At 43.5% G+C, this 21,642-nt stretch overlaps 1 protein-coding gene across 1 annotated transcript in view; it reads right to left on the bottom strand.

The window, feature by feature from the left end:
• The window catches only part of MYRFL (myelin regulatory factor like), a 111,626-nt gene that overhangs the window by 50,369 nt on the left and 39,615 nt on the right, over nucleotides 1–21,642 (bottom strand). The window contains exons 3-10 of the mRNA XM_079775239.1: nucleotides 18,883–18,950; nucleotides 18,550–18,793; nucleotides 17,193–17,284; nucleotides 11,040–11,190; nucleotides 7,001–7,196; nucleotides 4,062–4,138; nucleotides 2,794–2,904; nucleotides 1,020–1,110 (exon numbers count right to left, since the gene is read on the bottom strand). Of these exons, the coding sequence (XP_079631365.1) occupies nucleotides 1,020–1,110; nucleotides 2,794–2,904; nucleotides 4,062–4,138; nucleotides 7,001–7,196; nucleotides 11,040–11,190; nucleotides 17,193–17,284; nucleotides 18,550–18,793; nucleotides 18,883–18,950 (1,030 nt within the window). The remainder of the gene's footprint in view (nucleotides 1–1,019; nucleotides 1,111–2,793; nucleotides 2,905–4,061; nucleotides 4,139–7,000; nucleotides 7,197–11,039; nucleotides 11,191–17,192; nucleotides 17,285–18,549; nucleotides 18,794–18,882; nucleotides 18,951–21,642) is intronic.

Here is a 21,642-nt window from a genome sequence, read left to right as displayed (position 1 = left end):
TGTCTTCCCTGTGTCCCTTCCAAGAGCCATGACAGCACCCCCTCCCAGGGCTGCCAGGCCCCTGGTCACCTGCTCCCTCCTGGCCCTGGCACCCTCAGCAGTGGACAGCTTGGCCTCACAGCTGCAGCTGCAGCTGCCAACAGCTTTCTGTTCTCCTCGCTGCCAACACTCTGTCCACAGCTGTGCCCAATCAGTCATCCAGCAAACCGTACCCAACCATTCCTAGGTGCTAGGCGGGGGCCCAGATGCCCCTGGGTCACCCATCACGTTAGGCCATGAAATGCCTCCCTGTCACTTTCTGTGCCCTGTGGGCTTTGGGGTCAGAGAGAACTGGGTTGTTAATGGGCTCCATCATTTATAAGCTGTGTAAGTTTCTGACCCGCTTGTACCTCCATTCCTCTGGGTGCAAATGTTGTAACACAAATGGCCCTGGCCAGTGTGGCTCAGTTGGTTGGAGCATCGTCCCATACACCCAGAGGATTCGGGTTTGATTCCTGGTCAGGTCACATACCCAGGTTGCGGGTTCAATCCCTGGTTGGGGTGCACGTGGGAGGCAACCACCCCAACCTCTCTCTCTCTCTCTCTCTCTATTTATCTATCTTTCTCTCTCTCTCTCTTTCCCTCCCTTCCTCTCTCTAAGTCCATTATATCAATTTAATCCTTGGGTGAAGATTAACAAAATAAAGAATGTGATACAAATGTAAAACAATATACAATGAGGTCAGATCTAAATAACTTAGCCCAGTGTGGTTTCTCAGCTGCAGCACTACTGGCCTTATAGGAGGGTCATTCTTTGTTGTGGGGGTTGTCCTGTGCATTGTAAAGTGCTGAGCAGCCTCCCCACCCTTTACACATTAGATGCCAGCACCCCTGCCCTGTGATAACCAAGAATGTTTGCGGACATTGCCAAGTGACCCTGGATTGAGAACCACTATGTAAAAACTGAAATAGCAGCATCTGCTATTACTGTCCTCAAGAAAAGCATGTGGGACCCAGAAAAGTCAAAGAGCGGAGCTTACCCTTACAATGATCCTTTCAGAGATGTGGGCAGACAACAGATAGGACTGGTCCTGGTTAGCAGCATACAGTCCGACCACCAACATGAAGTATCTAACTCAGAAACAGCAGACCAATGCCAACACATCAGGGAACGGAGTCATAATTTGTGCAATCAAATACCACCCCACAGTTAGTCAACAGTGCATTTGCCTAGACGGGTTTATGCATTAAAGTTTGCGTGTGTAAAGATTTTACTCCTCAGCTCTAAGTTGCCCCTCCGGTGACATGAGAGAGCATTTGGTTTACTCGCTGTTGTTCTGGGCCCACCTGTTGCCCAGTTTGAGGTATCTGTGTGCTGTGTAGCCTTCCTTGGGGAGACATCCGCTGGGGGCCTGGCTCAGCCCACGTGTGCTGACCTGGCGCAGGCTGCATTCCTAGGCCCTCAGCAAGCACTGCTCACAAACACGTGCACAACAGGAAGTCACGTTAGAGGTCTCTTTGTCCAGAGTCACCCAAGCCACATGTCCTAGGCCTCAATGGAGGATGACTCAACAGGGTCTGCTCAGCCACAGTGGACCCTTCCCATCCTGAGCTGGTTTTTGGCCACGTACCCTGTACCTTCCACACCTTCCAGTCATGACTTTCGTCAAAGATCTGGACCCTCCCCTCCAATTGCTCCCAATGGCAGTTTTCATCAGTTATTTCAGTTGTTTTTTCATCTATACCACTGATGAGACATTTTTAAGATCAGACCATTTCTTGAAAGTCAAAGTGAAAACTATCCCAATCAGAGAAGCTTTTGCTTTAATACCTGCATGAAAATACTTCACTAACTTCCTCTGTAACACTCTACAAATTCTCTAATCCCTAGAGAATGGGTCCTCCTTTGTATCTAAAGTAAATCAGGAATAGCAATAATTGTTGTTGTTGTTATTATTATTATTAGCTACCATCTACTGAGTGCTCAATGAGTCATGAATAGGCTAAGCAGTTATCCATATTTTTTTACTTAGATCCCCGAACAACTCTATTGGAGTAGAATATGGTTGTTTTCCCCATTTTACAGAATAGGAAAATGAGTCTCAAAGAGGTGATGTGCTCAAGGTCACCCAGCTAGTAAATGGCAGTATCATATATTCAAATTCAATTTTTTCCAACTCTAAGACCTATATTCTAAGACCAGTGGTTCTCAAACTTGAGAATACATCAGAGTCCCCTGAGGGCTTGTTAAACACAAATTGTTGGGCCTCACCCCCAGAGTTTTTGATTCAGTCGGTCTTTGGTGAAGCCTGAGAACTTGCATTTCTAATAAGTGTTAAGGTTATATTATCTCTGATAGTCCTGAGACCACACTATGAGAACTATAGGTCTAAATTATCAGTGCAAATGTATTTTATTTTCTTAATCACAAAAGACCACAGCAAAGCTTCAGGATTCAGAACATCATATTAGTGACCAGCACACAGGTTTGAGAAATGCAGTCAGTCCTTGGCGCTCAGATGACAATGAGACGTGAATGTATGGTCACCCCAGAGAATTATGGAGGGAACCAAGGCCAGCAGGTTTGGGCGGGGCTGGGTGGGAGAGCGGGCATTGTGGGGGTGAGGTTGGCAGAAGAAAGATGGCTAACGGTAAGGGAGATGTGCTAATACTGAGTCAGAGAAGGGAGAGAAATGGCTGAGGGAAGCCCGGTTTTCAGGCTAATAGGGCCCAGAGGGGCAGAGGGGCCCTGGAGGGCTCTGCCTGGCCACCTAATTTACCGGCCACCCTGGGATGGCACAGTGACTCGGGTACCTCTGCTCAGGATTCGGTTTCCCCTTCTTTCTCATGTTATTTGCTGTGGTTTCACTGAAGTGTAGTCGGCCCAACGTTACTTTGGTGACTTGGTTAGCCAGTAGGTCAATTCTAAAACAAACAGCAGAAATACCAAGAGAGTGTGAAAGAACATAGAGTCTTGGAGCATATGTAACCATTCTGAGATTCTCATGTTCGGTCCCCGGTTCCTGTCACTCTGGGGAGGACAATTTATTCTAGTCACTGATTTTTAATAAACTACCCATAGCATGGCCAGGAATGGGGGCCAGGGGAGTCCACAGAATAACTCTTGAATGGAAATGCTCACTCAGCAGGAGCTCAAACCCAGAGTGTCTGACTCATGGGGCTGAACGCTCCCTAGACCACATATGGGTTCTTTTACCTCCACGATGAGGAGAAAGACATATTTTATTCATGCCTCTGCTTCTGTAGCACTCACTTCATGACAAGCAATTTCTCTAGGTTCCATGTGAATTCCATCACAGCTCCTTTGTGTATCTGCCCTGTCCAGGCCTGGCTGTGGGAGACTGCTTGCTCCTAAGGAAACCATACACAGCCTCGAGGGAGGACCAGATGCACCAGGCAAGTTTGGAGCTGTGTTTGTGCAGGAGGCTCCTGCTTGAGCATCAGGTCTGCCCCAGCTAAGGGACCATCTTCTTCCTGCCCCAGTGGGATTAACTCAGGGTCAAAACACTGAGAGTTCTCAACTATATCCCAGCCAAGTCAGTTGAAAAGCAAATCCCACTCCAAAGTGATTCTATTGGAGACTCTCTCTTTGGACCACCGTATTGTTTTGGAGAATCCCAATCCTGAATGCTTTCTACTTTGGAACCCATTAAGCAATCTACCAACATATCTTTAAAAAATAAGAAAAAAAATGTATTGTAAGCACAGGATGGATCCAGAGCCTTGAAATTAATTCTATCATCATCATCATACCAATTTAAATTAAAAATTAAAAGATGTGACAGTAATTTATCTCAAGAAACCAAGTTTGTTAGCAAGGTTGTCAGTAGCAAATGATTATAAAAATAATAATGATATAAAAATGGAGCTTTTTATAAGAAACTGTTTGCAATTATGTCAATGCATTTTACCTACTTTGTTTTTTATAGCATATGTTCAAAACATTAGCATATTGTCATTTAGTTTTTACAGTAGGATTTACTTAAAATAAGCAAAATAAATTGGGCAATAGGTCTTCTTCCCAAAACATTCCCAAAGGAATTCAGAAAAGAAATTCTTACCTAACAGGATTGAAAATCTTTTTGCTCCTATCAGCTTGGGACTGTTCAATAGCAATTATTTGATTGGTGGCTTCCACCTGTGTAGAACAACGTAAAGTAAATTAATCACTTAGAAAATTAATTCATTAATAAAAATGTTCATTAGTAAATAATATACAAGTACTTTAAAAGTTCTCCAAGGTGTTCGTTTAGGAACTGGGCAGAAAAGACATATAAGACGTGGCCTGACCTTAAAGCAGTGTGCTTGCTATTGGTGAGGAAAACAAATACCTGTGAAACTACACAGTGAAAACACAAGACCACAGAGCATTTCAGGTAAACAGTGAGTACAGAATGAGCTAGTAGAAACATCAGTTCCAAGACACAGGAGCAACTCAGCTCAAAGGATGCATTCATTCATTCAGTCAGTCAGTCAGTCAGTCACTCATTCATTCACTCATTCTGTAAATACTTGTTGAGCACCTGCTATGCACCAGGGATTGCTCAAAGCATTAGAAATGCAAACTTGACCAAATTAACAGAGATCCTTGCCCTTGCAGAGCTTACATTCTTTAAAAAAATACATTTTTATTGATTTCAGAGAGTAAGAGAGGTAGAAACATCAATGATAAAGGAATCATCGATCGGCTGCCTCCTGCATGCCCCTTACTGGGGATGGAGCCTGCAATCCGAGGAGTGCCCTGACGAGGAATTGAACAGTGATCTCCTGGTTCATACGTCAACACTCAACCACAGAGCCACACCAGCCGTGTGCAGACCTTACATTCTAATAAGAAAAAAACAATGATAGCCCTGGCCAGTGTTGCCCAATGATTACAGCATCTTCCCATGTACCCAAGGGTCTCAGATTTGATTCCCAGTCAGAGCACATACTAGTACCCAGGTTTCTGGCCGATCCCAAACCAGGGCACATATGGGAGGCAACTGATTGATGTTTCTCTTTCTCCCTCCCCCTTTTTCTCTCTCTAGAATCAATTTTTTTAAATGATAAAAATAAATAAAATATCGGAAATGACATTTATTTGTTACTTGCTACAAACTCCTGTTATTATTAGTGAATATTGGCAACGGTGTGTTGAGATCAGCCCTGTCATCTATGGCTTGTGGGTATTCGCACAGTAACAGTCTTTCTGGAAAGCCATTGGGCAACGTACATCAAGAGGTTCAATAATGTTCATATTTTTGATGTGTAAATTCCTCTGCTGGAATTCATTCTCATGCAAAGATGGTATATGCAGATGTTTACTGCAGTTTTATGAAGAAGAACAAAAAATTAGAAGTAAAACTTACAATAATATAGGAATTTCTATGGTACATCTATACAATCGAAATCGATATCATCTTTATAAATAATAGGTGATAAAGTCTTTAATATCATATAGTGTTATTTTTGCAATATATTAACAATATGAACTTAATTTTAATAATGGAAAAATTAAGCTACCAAATGGTGGGTCCAAATATGAATGAATCTTTTCTCTTCATATTTTTTGTGTTCCAAAATTTTCACAATAAATTTATTACTTCCAAAATCAGAAAAGTATGGTTTCTGTTGTTGTTTGTTTTTATTTTGTTCTCTTTGGTTTGGTTTGGTTAAGAACTCAGTTTGAAGAAAGAGCAGTCTAGCTCCAGTTTGGGAGGCTAAGTCCAGGTTAATGATCAGAATAAAATATGTGGACAATAGCTACTCCTCCCATTAAGGCACTGGATCTGAGGTAATAATTTAATAGACTCATTGACCAATCAGAAGTCATTCTGCCTGCATCCTAAACCCAGCTCTATCATGTATTATCTCGGATGAATTGTGTAACATACTGGGTCTCAGTCTCCCCTCTCTGTAACTGGAAAAGAGAAGGTCTTAACTAGCTTAGTGGTTCCTTGTTTTAAATCAGGGACGTCTGAGAATTTCATGAAAACTTTGAATCTACTCCATATAAAAATGAACCAGCATAAAAAAATACAAAATAATTAAGAATACGGGGGGAGGGTAGGGAAGGATGGGGGTAAAAGGGGAGATCAACCAAAGGACTTGTGTGCAGGCATATGAGCCTAACCGGTGGTTAAAGACAACAGGGGGGTGGGGACATGTGTGGGGAGGGGTGTGGGATGGGAATGGGGGATGAGGACAAATATGTGACACCTTAATCAATAAAGAAATTTAAAAAAAATAAAAAAAAGAAAAAGAAAAAGAAAACATTAAAAAAAAAAAAAAGAATACATTTAGTGCCCGGCCAACGTGGCTCAGCAGTTGAGCATTGACCCAGGAACCAAGAGGTCACTTGTTTGATTCCCAGTCAGGCCACATGCCCAGGTTGCAGGCTAGATGCCCCGTAGGGGGTGTGCAGGATACATCCGATCAATGATGTTCTCTCTCATCAATGTTTCTATCTCTCTATGCCTCTCCCTTCCTCTCTCTCTAGAAATCAACAAAAACATTTCTTTAAAAAAAGAATACATTTAGTAGAAGAAGTGCAAGATTTATACACTGAAAAGTGCAAAGCTGCAGTATCTGAGTCCAGGGTTAAGAAATTGGCAGCTTCCGCTTCCTATGTCCTGGAATATTTATTCTTAGAACCCATCCACCATGCTGTGAGGAAGCACAAGCTATCCTTTAGAGAGGTCGCATAGAGATGAGCAATGGCCTCCCAGCCACTGTCCCTTTGAGCTCCTGGCTGATGGCCAGCACAAACTTGACAGACATGTAAGTGAGCCATCTTGCAAATTGGATCCAGGCCCGGTTGAACTGCCCCAGCTAATGACTCCTGAACAGAGATGAGCTATCAGAGCAAAGCCCTAACCAAGTTTTAGATTGTGACCCACACAAGTGATTTTCAGTATTTTAAGTTGCTGAGTTTTGAGGTACTTTGTTATGCAGCAACAGACAACTGGAACACTTAATAAATGTTCGCTGAATTAAATGGAAGGAACTATAGACTTACCTTAACCCCAAAAGCTTTCAAGTAAAACATTTCTATTGGCTTTAGACCCATTTGGGTTTTGACAAATTTTGGACTTCCCCAAACTTGGATGTGGATGGTTATCTGAAAATGGTTCTTCTTTTGGCAAACAAAAGCTTCATCTACTGGTGAATAATTAAATCCTTTGTCTGTGACAACTCGATAGCCTATATGGGGTCTATGAAAAGAGGAACACAAGAAAGCAGTTTTACAAACATTTTCTACACATTTTCTTTCATTAACCATATTATTTGTGTAAACAATTCAAGAAAATATATTGCAGGGAGTTCCTTTCGCTATATTTAATCAATCAATTTTGTGAATTTTTACTGAGAAAATGAAAACGATATTTCAAAACACAGCTGGCTCTCTCGCAGCTTTTCATCTCCTCACAAGGAAGGAGCACAACTCTTGCCAACTGGAGGCATCATTTCCTCAGCCTGCCTTTTCCCTTTGTGCTTTCTAGACTTCTAATTTCTCTCTACCGTATGATACAAAGACATGGGCTAGATGTTGGGAAGTCACCGCATTACTCAGACTTGTGAAATATCTGGGATAGAGTTTTATCTTTTTCCTCCTTTAAAAAAAAAGAAGTCTCTAAATTTTATCAGTAACACCATTCTCAAATAGTCACTCAGATGAATGAATATTCCGCCCGCTGGTGATCCTATGAGTAAAGCAGGCGGGTCAGCAATACCAGGGACAGCTTTCCACCAGATCAACCAGAGCCAGTCATCCTACCGATTGAAAACTTGCTTTCTCTAGGACCCACCCAATCTGGTAACTGCACCAGAAACCTACTGTGCTGGTTATTTCTGCAGAAAGGCATCAATGGTGGCCGAGTGGCTAAAGACCAGACTCTTGCTTTCCTTGTTTTACCAAATCATTTTCAATAGAATGTCACATGTTTCATTAAATGCTTAATTAATTCAACATCTTTACATATTTAAATACTCTTCTTTTTTATTTATCCTTATTGTTGAAAGTATTACAGATGTCCCTTTTCCCCTCCATTGACCCCCTCCACCTCGACCCTGCCCCCCCCCCCCAAATAAAATGTGTTAAATGTGAAACATTATCAAGTAGAGAAAAGAATATAAAGGTTGAAAACTCCTTTGGTGAGTTTTTTACGGATGTTGTAGCTATGGAACATGACTTCTAATTCATCGAGGATTCTGAATGTGGGTTTTTCCTCGGAGGGAAGCTCCTTCCTGGGACCCCGGGCCGAAGAGGCAGTCCTTCCTGCTGCGTTCGCTCTCTGCTACTGTGGATTTTTGCATCCTGGGATCTCCATTTGTAAGGCCGCCATTATAATGAACAACCCAGAGTTTCTAATTTGTCCTCTAATTCCAGAGACAGAAAATATTAATGGGCCTCTTGGGTAAATAGTGTTAGTTCTTTGCAGGTAAAGCATCTTCTCAATGAATCAAGTCACCGGGTCATTGATTACCCTCAAGTAGCTGATCAGTCAAAGGCTCCACAATCACAGTGCAGGCAAGAAAATCCATTGAATGAAGAATTTGATAAAGACCATGTGTCTTATGCCATCTGGGAACTTTATATTGACTCGGGTTTCTAGAACTAATCTGCTAATTTGCTCATCTAAAGGCTACGTGGCTTGAATTGTATAGATTTTCCAACAGAGGGTAATAAGAACTGTCTTGGTTAAGAAAAAAGGAAATATCTTGTTGTGATCTTCCATGTTTCACTGTCAAAAACTCTGAAGGAAGCAGGTAAGGCAGACAGCTCAGCTGTGAGCCTGAAATTTAAGGATAGCTATAACAGAAATGGAACCAGCCAATAATTATACTGTTGAAGATGATTCTGAAACTTAAACACCAATCTCTGGTTAAGAAATCTATTTATTTAAGCATAGCAATTCTGTTTTGTTTTTTTTAATTTCTTTATTGATTAAGGTGTCACGTATTTGTCCTCATCCCCCCATTCCCATCCCATACCCCTCCCCATGGATGCCCCAACCCTCTGTTGAACTTAAGCATTGGTTAGGCTCATATGCATGCACACAAGACCTTTGGTTGATCTCTCCCCCCTCCCCCCATCCTCCCCTATCCTCCCTCTGAGGCCCGAGCAATTCTGTTTTTTATATCAAAAGTTAATTATAAAGTCACCTAAACTCACTTTTTAAAAGCTCTTTTAAACACAGGTTTTAAATATTATCCAGGAAAAAAAGATCGGATAAATTTTTAACCCCCTAATGTTAATTAGGTAATTTAAGAGAACAATATTTTTTGTAACAAATTAGACATAATAATCTAAGAAGACACACGTGATTTTCTTTCTCAATGATCTGAGTAGTGAAACCAAGAGGGCCAGATGAACATTGCCTCCCTTTCTGCTTAAGAAAAGCGAATCATGGCTTCAAAATAAATCTTCCTCTTCACCTTTGAGTTGATTCTGCCAGTGTTCCACTTTTTTTCTAGATCAGTTGAGAATAGACTGGCTGTTCAAATAAACTTTAAAATGCAATCTATTCAAGTAAGAAAAGAGATAGCAGTCACCTGGAAAACTTGATTAACTCAGATGCAGAGAGATTAAGAAGAATTAAAAGGTGTCAATTAAAATACTGTGCATGTGGGTGACAGTTTCATACCTTGGTCCTCATATTTAAGATAGAATACCGGACACCCCCCAAAAGATAATCAAATGAAGACTAAGACTCAAAACCAAGACCTATGGACTCTTCCTTTCTTTTTCTAAGTGCACACAATGGCAAAGACACAAAGCTGTGACATTTCAGTGATACAATTAGTAACTTGCTTCTTTCTGCCTCCTATTAAACATACCAACTCCCAAATCTGTTCAACTCCTTAGATTTTTTAAAAAATAATTTATTTTATTTTTTCCATCACCATTTATTCCCTCGATGCCCTCTTCTACCTCTACTTAACTCCTTAGTTTTTGTCTTAAGGAAAATATTTCTTCCTTCTAGTTCATCTTACATTAAAGTCCTAGGGATAATTTTTGCTCTTAAAGAAGTTATACTTGAATTTGGAAAATGCCACGAAGGCCCTCAAGTTTGTAGGCCAACATTTCTTATTTCATATTATTTTTATTTCTTGAAAATTACATTTTATAACCACTAACATTTTCTAGTGTTTCAAGAAGGTATTTATAATCAATGAAAATTCTAGAAGACGTAGGTGGGTAAATTATATCTTAGGGAATATAGAAAAGTCTTAAAGAATGTTTAAGAGCAATAATGTATAAGTCCATGTTCGTTTCTTGAAACCATAATGTCATAAGAATAGGGTGTAACTTTCCCACTGTAAGGATATTCTGTATGCTTTGATTTCCATCTCTGAATACAAAGCCATCAGTGACTATGGTTACTGCAGCATATGTTAAAAGTGAACTTGACAATACTGATTGGTAGCGTAGAAGCTGGGGAGGAAGGTGTCACTAACTAAAAATGTATTGTGGCCCCAAAATGAATTCTCTAAATTTTTAAAATAACTGCAGGATTACATGTTGGTAATTTGGGAAATTTCCATTTTCCAGATTTTAGTTTAAACTGAACATGTGGCCAATGGATAGAATGCCGGCCTTCGGACTGAAGGGTCCCAGGTTCAATTGCAGTCAAGGGTACATGCCTGGGTTGTGTGCTCAATCCCCAGTGTGGGGTGTGCAGGAGGCAGTCAATCAATAATTCTCTCATCATTGATGTTTCTATCTCTCTCCCTTTCCCTTCTTCTCTGAAATCAATTAAAAAAAAATGGGGCATGTGATCTGAGGAAGATTCCCTCCTCCTGCATTGTTCAGTGGGAAAATTATAAGGAGTTACAATTATGAGTCTGGATTCATGAAGGCCAGAAACCCATGTCCCCGTTACTCATTGGTGAGAATGCAAAACATAGGGAGTAAGACATACCTTCTCACTGGCCCATCCCATTTGGCCAAGGTGGCATCAAACCCCAAATACTTGGATTTAGTCTTGAGAATTAGCACTGCCTTTCTCCCCTCACCCTCCAGCCCACCACAAGGGATTCCTAAGGCCACTTACAGTTTTTCGTAATGACCATTTAATAAACTATGCCAAGGAACACTTTGGTACGGCTGCCACTTCAGAGCAGGGGAGCACTGGTCAGCAGGCATCATGTTCTGTCCCTCACTGTCATGGTCTTGCATTTCGCTGCTGTAACTCCTACTCGTCACTGCAAAGAAATAGGTGTGTTAGATCTTTCCCCCAAGGCTATTTTTCCTAGACTCACAGACAGCTGCATGGAGCTAATGAATAGGCCATCAGAAGGCAGAGTGACTGTGTGGGAAGCAACAGGGTTGGGAGGCAAGAGGCATGTAGTTAACCTTGTTTCCTCATCTATAGAAAGAGCAGCTTGAGGTCAGTGGTCTCTAAGGTGCCAGGGTGAGTACTTGTTGGAATCATTGCCCTCAGTATCTATCTCCCGTACACCCTGCACAGCATCTCCTCACTTCCATTCTGTGTGGTCCCAGTCCACTCCCAGCCTGAGGAGGGTGGGGGACCCAGCCAGGCTTGGCCAATCCAAGTACAGCATTCACTAGTGTGTCCATAATTGCATCAGGGAGACACCTGGCCTAATCCAACCCAAGCAGAGTGGATTTCAGCACCACTGGAACGCAGGTTCAAAGATGCTACGATTTTTGCATGAGGTTTGAACCTGGGAGATACATCTCCAAGAGCTGCTGGCACCATCCAGGGACATAAGGGACACGCCTGTCTGGGAAGAAGCCAGCACAGTAGAAGGCACATTGAGAATGAAGGGCACCCTGTTGGACGGGGTAATTTGAGTTCTGGGGTCCAATCTTAAACTCCTGGGTTCCAGAAGTCAATAAATCCTCTAGTTGTTTGTTTGTTGCTTAAGGCCGTTTGAGGTTTGGGTTTTTGTCTTTTGTTTATTTGTTTTTGTGCATTGCAAACAGCATATTCTAATTCGTTACAGGTCCCTGGTGGCACCAAGATTCTGTGGTCCCAACTAGCTTTTGAACTTAGATGAGTTATTTTTTCACATAGTGTCCTACTTCCCTCAACTGTGAAACAGAAATGAAAACAGGTGCCCTACCCAACTTGCAACATTACACAGCAGAGAAAATATAGTGACAGCACTTTCAGAAGCTGATACCAGGAGAGAGTGACAGCGATTTCACACGTGCAAGCTACTGTTTTTTGCATAACTTGCACGTTGTCTTAATTTGAGTGTGCCTTCAAACTGTACGATTCAACCACAGATAATTTTAATGTGAAGTCGATTGGTACGTTTGCTGTTCCTCTTTTCTTTGAACTCCTCCACCACTACTCATGCCTGACATCAGGAGTGAAAGGGAAACAGTGGTTGTTTGTGAGATCAGGTGCAGGCTGTAAGAACGATGCAGAAATATGACATTAGCTCCTACAGAGTACACTTAGCCCACAGCTTGGAAAAAGTGCAGGGGGGTGTGGCTGGGTTTCCTTTCACTCACCCAACTTTCTTTGTTTATACTTTCACTAGAGGCCCGGTGCACGGATTCATGCACATTGAAAGGAAATTAATTAGAAGGTGGCTGGCAAGGCGGGACTGGCCGGGATGACCAGGGCTCAAAGGGCATCTGTGGAGTGAGTGGGGTCCCTCCGGCAGGTGGGGCCTTTGGCCTGGCCTGTGAGGATTGGGCCAAAACCGGCAGTTCAACATCCCCTGAGGTCCCAGAGTGTGAGGGGGCACTCTGCAAAGTTGCTGTCACTCAGCAGCTCCTGGGTTGAGTGTCTGCCCCCTGGTGATCAGTGCATGTCATAGCTACCAGCCGGTCGGCCAGTCGGCCAGTCGGCTGGTTGCTTAGCCTTTTATATATATAGATTGAGGATTTCCTAAAATAAATAAATGAGCTGTTTCAGGTTGCTTTTGATCCAAAATGCCACAGAAAATGTGCTTTTCTTGGGGTATCACTATTACATGTCATCTAAGCAACACATCTATTTTTTTGTTTTTTTGTAAATATGGATTTGGGAATGATTTCTCAAAACCCTGAGAAATGTTTTCCCAGCTGTGAATGAGGAGGTCAGCAATGCAAGGAGCTCTTTATGTCCTCACTCCTCCAAACGTTATCTGGCCTTAAATATTTTCAAAACAACAACAACAACAACAACAAACCTTTCTAATATCCTCCTGTTTATACCAAGTTCAGAGAAAGGGAGAAACTGGTTCTTCCAGCTCTCCTTCCTCTCTCCTCCAATGAAGAGAAAGTAAGTGAAGTTCAAGAACTTCAAGTTTGGAAAGAGTTTCAATCACAACTCTACGCTCAGTGGCTATCCGATCTTAGGGAATGGTTTAAGGACTCTGGGCTTCAGTTTCTTCATCTGCAAAATGGGAGTCACCTTAGGACTCCTCCCAGGATTATTGAAGGGATTCCATGAGTAATGTCTGTAAGTGCTTAGCATAGTGTCTGTCACCAGTAAGAGTTTAGACAGTGGTGTCATCATCACATGTACTTGTACCAAGAGGCCTTGGTAAATACTTCCTTTCTTGGCCTCCATGGTAACGCTATCTGATGTGAGAACACCAGCTAATTCAGGCCCTTTCCCACTCAAGCATGGTGGCGAGGGCAAGGTGCAGGGGCAGCAGCCCAAGGCCAGCTCTGCTCCTGGAGGTGCTGGCAGGGAGGGTGGGCAGTGGGAAGAAGGCATTGTCCTCAGGATAACGGCACTGCCCACCCTTTCTCCTCCTGGCAGGAGGGTATCAGAGCGGCCACTGCAAAAGGACTGACGAAGCCTGGCTTCTCTGGGAGCTGGCTACCAGCTGGAAAACCCCAGGGATGGGGATCTGGGACCACGAGCTCACTCCAAAATTCCAGGCACAAGCCTGAGCCTATTCAAGAGCTTACTAATACTGCTAAGAACATCTACTATTCCTGTGTGTTTTCTGCACCATGGGCACTGTCCCAGACACCTGACACCCTTTCTCATCAACATTAACTCACCTTCAAGGTAAGGACCCCCTTTTTAATAAACTTTCTTTATTGAAATATAATATACACAATGAAATATGATCATTAATACACAATTTGATACTTTTTTTTATAGAATGAATTATACCAGGTAACTACCTTCATCAAGAAATAGAACGTTCCAGCACTCTAGACGACACGCCCCCTGCCCTCTTCCCATCACTGCTTTCTTCCGCCCAAGAATAATCACTATTCTGAACTCTAACACCATAGAGAAGTCTACAGAAATGGAATGATATGATAGGTACTCTTATGTGTTGGTTTCTTTTGCCCAAAATTGTGTTTATGAGTTACACTTATTATTGTTGTAAATGGCAATTGTTTGTTCATCTTTGTTGCTGTATAGTACTCCATTGTACAACTATACCACAATTTACCCTGCCCTTGATGGTCATTTGCATTCTTTTCAGTTTGTGGCTATTATGAGTAATACTGCTATGACTGTTTTTGTGCATGTCTTTTAGTGGCCTACGTACAGATTTCTGTTAGGTATATTCTAGGCGTGGAATCACTGGGTGATAAGATGTGCTTTAGTAGATGCAACCAAACAGACTTAGAAAGTGGTTATAAAGAAAGGATTCTTAATCTCACTCAACAATTGTGGAAACAGGCTCAAAGACCTGAAATAACTTGCTTAGTGTTACAGCATTTAAGTGGAAGAGGCGGGATTCAGACCTTTCTCTTCCCTTCAAGCTACACGTAGGATTTCTTGAGGAAAATGTAACAGAAGAGAGAAGCAGAAATGTGAAGGCAGCAAACTGCCCGAGTCCCAACTTTTTGGAGAAAAACTCATAGCTTAGATTTGAATGTCTTTCAAAATATTTTTTACGCATTCTTTTTTTAATAATCTTGGAAAACGGTGAAGTAGAACTTATGACTCTTATTTGATAACCAAGAAAAGTGAGGCTTTCAAAGTTCCCAGTTGCTGGAGAGATGAGACAGTCTTCTGACTCTATAGTGTGAATTCAGCCACTGCACCTCTCAGTGGGGGCCAAAGGTCACAACTCTGGAGCTGATAAACCCTTTTATATTTGATGTGCAAACCATATGAGGCCACAAACCCTTTAATATTTGGGGTTCAGATTAGGTGGGACCAGGAACCCTCTCATATTTGGGATCCAGACCACGTGGGGTCAGAGCCAACTATGAGGAGCCTGCCTTCCAGTTGCCTTCTCTCGGAGCAAGATTTTACATACTCTCAAAGCAACCCAGTAATTCTACACTGTGAGCCCTATAAGTGGGGATCTTGGAAAACTTGGCCGAAGTGAACTGCTTGGAAGAAGGTCACCGGAATATTATCTCCCATCAAAACCCTGCCTGTAAGACTAGCATAAGCTCCCCCTTCCTCTACCCACATGCCATTGCCCCAGGATCTTGGTAAAAACCCTGGGCCTCAGCAACACCAAATCTGAGCTCTCCACTAGAAAATGTTTGCTGAAAATATAAACTGTAATGAAAACATGGCACTTGCAGTTACTTGAGTTTTGCCCACCCCTTTTTTTTTTTGCCATCTGCTCATTATTATTCTAGAACCATTGTCTAGAGCCAATTATCTTCAGCCAGCTTTTCAATGACCTTTGAGTGGGTGTTCAACAAGGGATTCAAGGTTTCCTGTCTGCTGGGACATTTCAGACAGTCTTCCACGGCTGTTCTCTGGAGTTGGTGACAAATCAATGCCCTTTCCAGGGACAGGCAGCAGAAACTCGTCACATGATGGAGCTTAACTCTGAAATGGCCAGGGCGATTAGAGCAGCATCTGGTTACATGAGGAAACCCCTGGAAGGTTTGGGGGACGCGCCTGGTACTCGCAGTGAGCGGTGCCTCTGGGCGAGAGCGAACAGATGGTCCTCTTGTCTGGCTGGGAATGCACTCAGCCTTTTGTGTTTGAGAATCATATTGAAGCTGAAGGCTGGATGCAAGGATGTCTGCAGAAATTAGGAAGGTGGACAGAGAGCTCTATATTATCTGGAAAGGGCCCTTACTTTGCATTTTGTATTTCTAGGGTTGGAATAAGAAAAACCAAGCAACTGCTGAGCACAGTGGATCTATGCAAAATAAAAGACCGTAGGAGGTTTGGACACACCAGGGCCGGATGTCCAGCACAACTCTGCCACAGCACTCCCAGGAGGTGGCAATGCGTGGGCGTCGGCTGGGAGGGTGAAGGCACCGTCCACTGAAGGACCCCGGGGCCCAGGCTGGAGCTGAGGCCAGAGGTCCCTGAGGCACCAGCTCTTGCGTAGCTGGGAAAGGCAGAAGCCGCGACCTCAGTGGGCGCTTTCCCACCGCCTGCCTTTGATTATTTACAGGGGCCAGTAGAACTGAGGTGTGTATTATCCGTTTCCCTAGCAAGTACCATAGCATTTACTCTGAAAATTCTGAAGTTCAAGGCTCCAGACCAAAAAAAGAAAAGAAAAAAAAAAAAACTTTTCTCAACTCGATCACGTCTCTAAGCTCAAAACACAATGTGTCACATGTTATGTAAGACAAAGAAAACCACAATGTCTCATATGTTATAGAAGACAAAGAACAAAGTAGGCTGGCCACTTGGGCATCAGATGCTTGTGCTAAAAGACTTCGAAAATGATGTTACAAAATTTTGAAGAGCTACTGGGAACCTGCTAACTTGAAATAAATGTTAGGGAAACTCAACTGTCTACCTTCCTGCCCCCTGGAGAAGTCCTCTAAGGTCGTGCTGCTCAGAATAGCTGCCGTGAGCAGCAGCATCCATCGCCGGGAGCTTGTTAGGAAGCTGGGATCTGGGACGCCACCGAGGCTCCCTGCGTCAGCTCTGACTGCCCCCTGCCCGTGCCACCTGTGCCACCGCAGCGGAGGATCTGGCGCTGACAAAGCAGGGAGCCCACCGCAGGCTCTTGAAGGTGCTGCCAGTTGTACAGCTCTCCCAGGCCTGGGGCCTGGGGCCTCTGACACACTGTCCTGCAATTGAAAGGACTGGTGAGCCATCTGCAGCAGAGAGAGCAAATGGCTTCTCCTCCTGGGAGCTCCCGTATGACCCCACCTAAGACTGTAAGAAACATTATGTCAACAGGGAAGAAAGAAACTCCCAGGGTCAATCACTGTCCTTATACGAGAGAGAAAAAATGTTGTAGGGCTGCTCCAAGGCTAGTTAAAAAAAAAAAAAGCCCTGACTGAATGGGCCGGGCAGCAACACCCTGCCCCCCTCCTCCCACCGCCGTTGGCTCACTTGGTCTGGAGTCTTGGGCCCACATTCCACAGTCCCTGGAGTCCTCCAGCGTCTGTGTGCACTTTCTCTTCTTTGTTGGTGGCAATGCGGCTCTAAAATCAAGAAACCAAAATGAAGTTAGGCTCCTTCTTCGCTCTCCATGTCACAGTAAATAAAATTTAATGTCCCAGTCCTCTGTTCTTTGCCTTCTTAAGTCTAATTCTAATGAACTAATGTTCCTTGGGCCCTTACTCGTCTGCAAAACCAGGTCTATGCATGGAGTGGACAAAGCAAGCCCCTACTCCATGAGTCCTACTGGTCTCAAACTTCATTTCCCCCTACTCAATGGACCTGGATTCACCTACTCGAAAAATGAACTGACAGCCCTGGCCCGTGTGGCTCAGTGGGTGGGCGTCTTCCCGTGCACCAAAAGGTGGCCAGTTTGATTCCTGGTCAGGGCCCAGGGCCAGGTTGCAGGCCCGATCCCCAGGGCCACGCAGCAGTTGATGTTTCTCTCTCCCTCTCCCTTACTCTCTCTCAAAAATTCAATTTAAAATCTTTAGAAAAAGAAAATAAAATAAACTGACAAAGACAGAGGACTCATTGAGACAGAGAAGATACCGACTTAAAATACAGGTATATATTTTGCACCTGAAATTTTTTTTCACATGGAATTTTACCACAATTTTCTACGGCCTTTACTCTTTTTAAAAAAAAATAAAATATTTTTTTATTGATTTCAGAGAGGAAAGGAGAGTGAGAGAGAGATAGAAACATCAATTACGAGAGAGAATCATTGATCGGCTGCCTCCCGCATGCCCCCTACTGGGGATCGAGCCTGCAACCTGGGCATGTGCCCTTGACTGGAATCGAACCCAGGACCCTCCAGTCCACAGGCCGACGCTCTATCCACTGAGCCAAACCAGGTAGGGCACGGCCTTTACTCTTTTTTGCCATCTTCTAGGTCCAAAAGTTGGAATGAAAGGGAAAAAGGAGGAAGTGGAAGGAAAAAATAAGAAAGGAATATTAGTGAACGTTTAATTGAGAGATATTTTTCTGAGAGCTCAGGCACAAATTGCCTTGAGTACTCTACCTGTGGCTGCACGAGCAAACAGGGCTTTCTCCACCACCCAGAATCTCCCTATGCATCTCCCTATGCATTCCTGATACTTTAGCTTTTCATCGAATGAGAAGGACCTTGGGTTTAGTGGGTTTTAAATGAATAGGTGGTAAAGCCAAGAGCACTGGGCCTGGCCGTGTCTAATATATGTCTCAACACTGCCATCTCCTGGACAGGACGCCACTGTGCACTCTCTACTGGCGCTGCCTGGGGCGGGCTGCTCCGAGGTCTTTCATAACTAAGGATCTTGCTCTTTACCCAGGGCTGTGGCACAGAGGCTGCTGGTGGTAAGAACAACTTGTCCCCAGATGAGAGGACACAGACTGGTCCAGGGCGGTGGCGGGGTGACCGGTGTTCGGGCCGCAGCTGGGAAAGCCGTGGTGGGCAAGGCGGGAGTCGCTCACTTGGGAGGAGCTCTGTGGGGGAAGCTCAGGCAGTGTCCCGGGTGCAGCAGCAGAGTGGGGGAAAGCAGCTGGGGTCCTCACAGTCGGGCAGCATGCACCTGCGGGGACACACAGGTGAGAAGGGCCTCTTCCCCGCCACCCAGAGCTGAAGAAGGTGCACGTTGTGCGGGAGGCGCAGGGCACTCACCTTTGACCTGTGGAGGAGAGCAGGAGTCTGATGCAGAGTAGGGTGGGGTATCTGGGAGCTGGCGTTGCCTGAGGATAAACCAGACATGCGTTGCTTTTTTGTAGTAACTATTCCATCATTATATTTTTGTCACAAGCGGAGGCGGCCCTCAGTGTACAGCACCTCCCGGGACGGTTCCAGGTGCTCCGGGGGCCAAAGCCCACCGGACCACGCCCAGGGTCCTGTATTAAATGAATGGGGCTTTGAGTCAGACAGGCCTGGGTTTGAGTCCCAGCTCTTCCACTTCTCAGCTGTGTGTCCATAAACAAGTCCTGAGCCTTTCCAGGCCCTGGGTTCCTCGCCTACAAATCGGGAATGTTCACTACACCTTCCTCATAGCTTCACTGTGAGAATTAAATGAGACACTGTGTGCAAACCCATAATGCCCCAAACCTAGAGAGTGCCCAGGAAGCTTAAATTAACATGATACTGCTTTTGAACATTTTCAAAGCACTACACCAGAGAGATACAGTTTGGGCTAAGACAAATAAAGCAAGAGTTTTCCAGATGTGCTCTGGGAGATCCCAAAGTTCTTGGCAGTAGCTCAGGGTTGCATAAAAGAAAAATTTTAATACCTTGGCAGGGGGGGGGACCATAACATTTATATATTGAGGTGCAAGTAAAATTTTATTTAAAAAAAAAAAATGAGTACCACTACTAACAAAGTGTGAAAACTTCTGTTCCAAAAAACCTACCAGTCCCTAATGGCTCAGAAAGTCTGTGATCCTAAGTCATACCTAAGCACCACCACCCTCCACTTGATTCTCTTGCTGAAGAGTAAGCCGTCATGTTTTTCTTGGTTGACTAAGACTTCACGCTTGTACAATAAAGAGAAAAGTCTGCTTTTATTATTTACTAGGAAAGTTATGCTTTCTCCTCAAATTGATCCTTTATAATTGATTCACTTCTTACTAATAAGGGGAGAGAGAACAAACATACTTTTAAAGTTCTCAAAAAACCCCACCCGAATGAAAGTAAAGGAATAAAGAAGCATAAACACAAAAGGACATAGAGCGCATGAGCAGAGACCACACCAGGCCATATTTTAATGACACTGGTGCAGACAGAAGTAGTGTGGATGGGAACTGAATCACAGGATGGAAAAAGCCGAAACAAGACTTCCTGGGATGACGGAGGGGACGTAGGAGCCAACAGGAAATTATCTAATTCAAATACAAATCCAGAAAAGCCCAAGACATTGGAGTTACCAGGAGCCTCTGAATTTGGGGGCTAAAACTAAAAGGATCCTTTGAAAATTAGATGAAGGGACAGCCAGACCCTTAGATAATCTTCCCCAACCTGTACAGCCAGGCAACCAACTGCATCCGCCCAACAGAAGCTGAAAAAGCTTCCGCTCTGGAGAAATGAATCCCAGGAGACTATGGAGCTACTGGGATAAAAATGGAAAGATTAATTAAAAGTCCAAATGCTGAACTGAGACCTTTCCTTAACTTGGCTTTGCTGGCATTCAAGCAAGTTTCTCACAGTGGAAATGAAAGGCTGTTCCCTAGAAAATTCTGATGTGCTTGGGGCGGGGGCCGGGGGAGGGCGGGGGGAAAGGAACAATCATATTTTGAAGTCACCAAAGAAAATAGCCAGTCCCTGCCCGATCGCTCTACAACGAAGCTCATCCTTTGAGAAGAATGGCTTGCACACAGAATATCTTAAACAACAACAAACAAGGAAGGAACAGACATTTTCAGAAAGCCTTCCACGTTAAGGACAGAGAACAAACAGCTAGATAAATAAGGAGTGCAAAAGAAACACAAAAAGCTCTTCTGCTTCTGATATGACTGGTGAGCTCCTACCAGACCTGAGCCTCCCACAGATAAAAGCTATGAACTCTGGGGGGAAAAAATTGTAATCTACCCCAAAACAATGAAAAGTGGGCAAAAGTAAGAAGATTCTAGAGGGGCACTGAAACTTGGACAGAGATCATGGCATAAGATGAGTTACTTGTTTACAGCTCTTAGCTTTAGGGCTGGTTGAAGTCAAACCCACAAAACAGCTAAAATGCCCATAGAAGCCTACAAACTTTCTGGCCTAAGGAACCGGAGAACAGAGTGTGAGGCAAACACAGCTGCTGAAAGAGAAAGAGGAATATTGGAAAAGAGAGATCTAGAGAGAAGAAATCCCAGATTCTACAGGTAAACTCTGCCCAAGTGTCTGGCTGACTCCTGAGCCATCCATGTGTGGGGCTAAATTCACACAGCCCAGCCAAAGGAATAAGGACTAAATTGAATTTGAGCTACTGCCCAAGAGATAGACTTTACAAATTGAGTCTAGGCAAAGTAATTGCCTTGTAAAACAAAAATATACAGGGTGTCCCAAAAAACTTATACACAACTTTAACAGCTAATAGCTCATTTGATGGTTTGTTGTTGTGGTGGTGGTTTTTAGATTTAACCCATTGGAATTAATAAATATTCAAAGTGTGTATACATTTTGAGGGCACCCTGTATATACTCTTCAGAGGAATATAAAGTAATCCAGAGAATCACCATGTCCGGGATACAATTAAGAATTCCTCAATGACTTAGTAGGAATAAGTATCTTTTGGTTACCAACTCTAAGTTGACAAATAAACTGAGAAAACAACTCCTAAAAGAATGTTATCCATAAATATACAATTCATTATTCCAACAACAGCAAACAGAGAACTACTCAATAAAGAAACAGAAAAATGTAGCCCAGCCTCAAGGGAAAGAACAGTCCTCAAAA

This window comes from Cnephaeus nilssonii (genome assembly GCF_951640355.1).
Source record: "Cnephaeus nilssonii genome assembly, chromosome: 6".
Lineage (NCBI taxonomy): Eukaryota > Metazoa > Chordata > Mammalia > Chiroptera > Vespertilionidae > Cnephaeus > Cnephaeus nilssonii.
The sequence above is the reverse complement of the archived record's forward strand: the minus strand, read 5'-3'. Positions and strand labels throughout refer to the sequence as shown.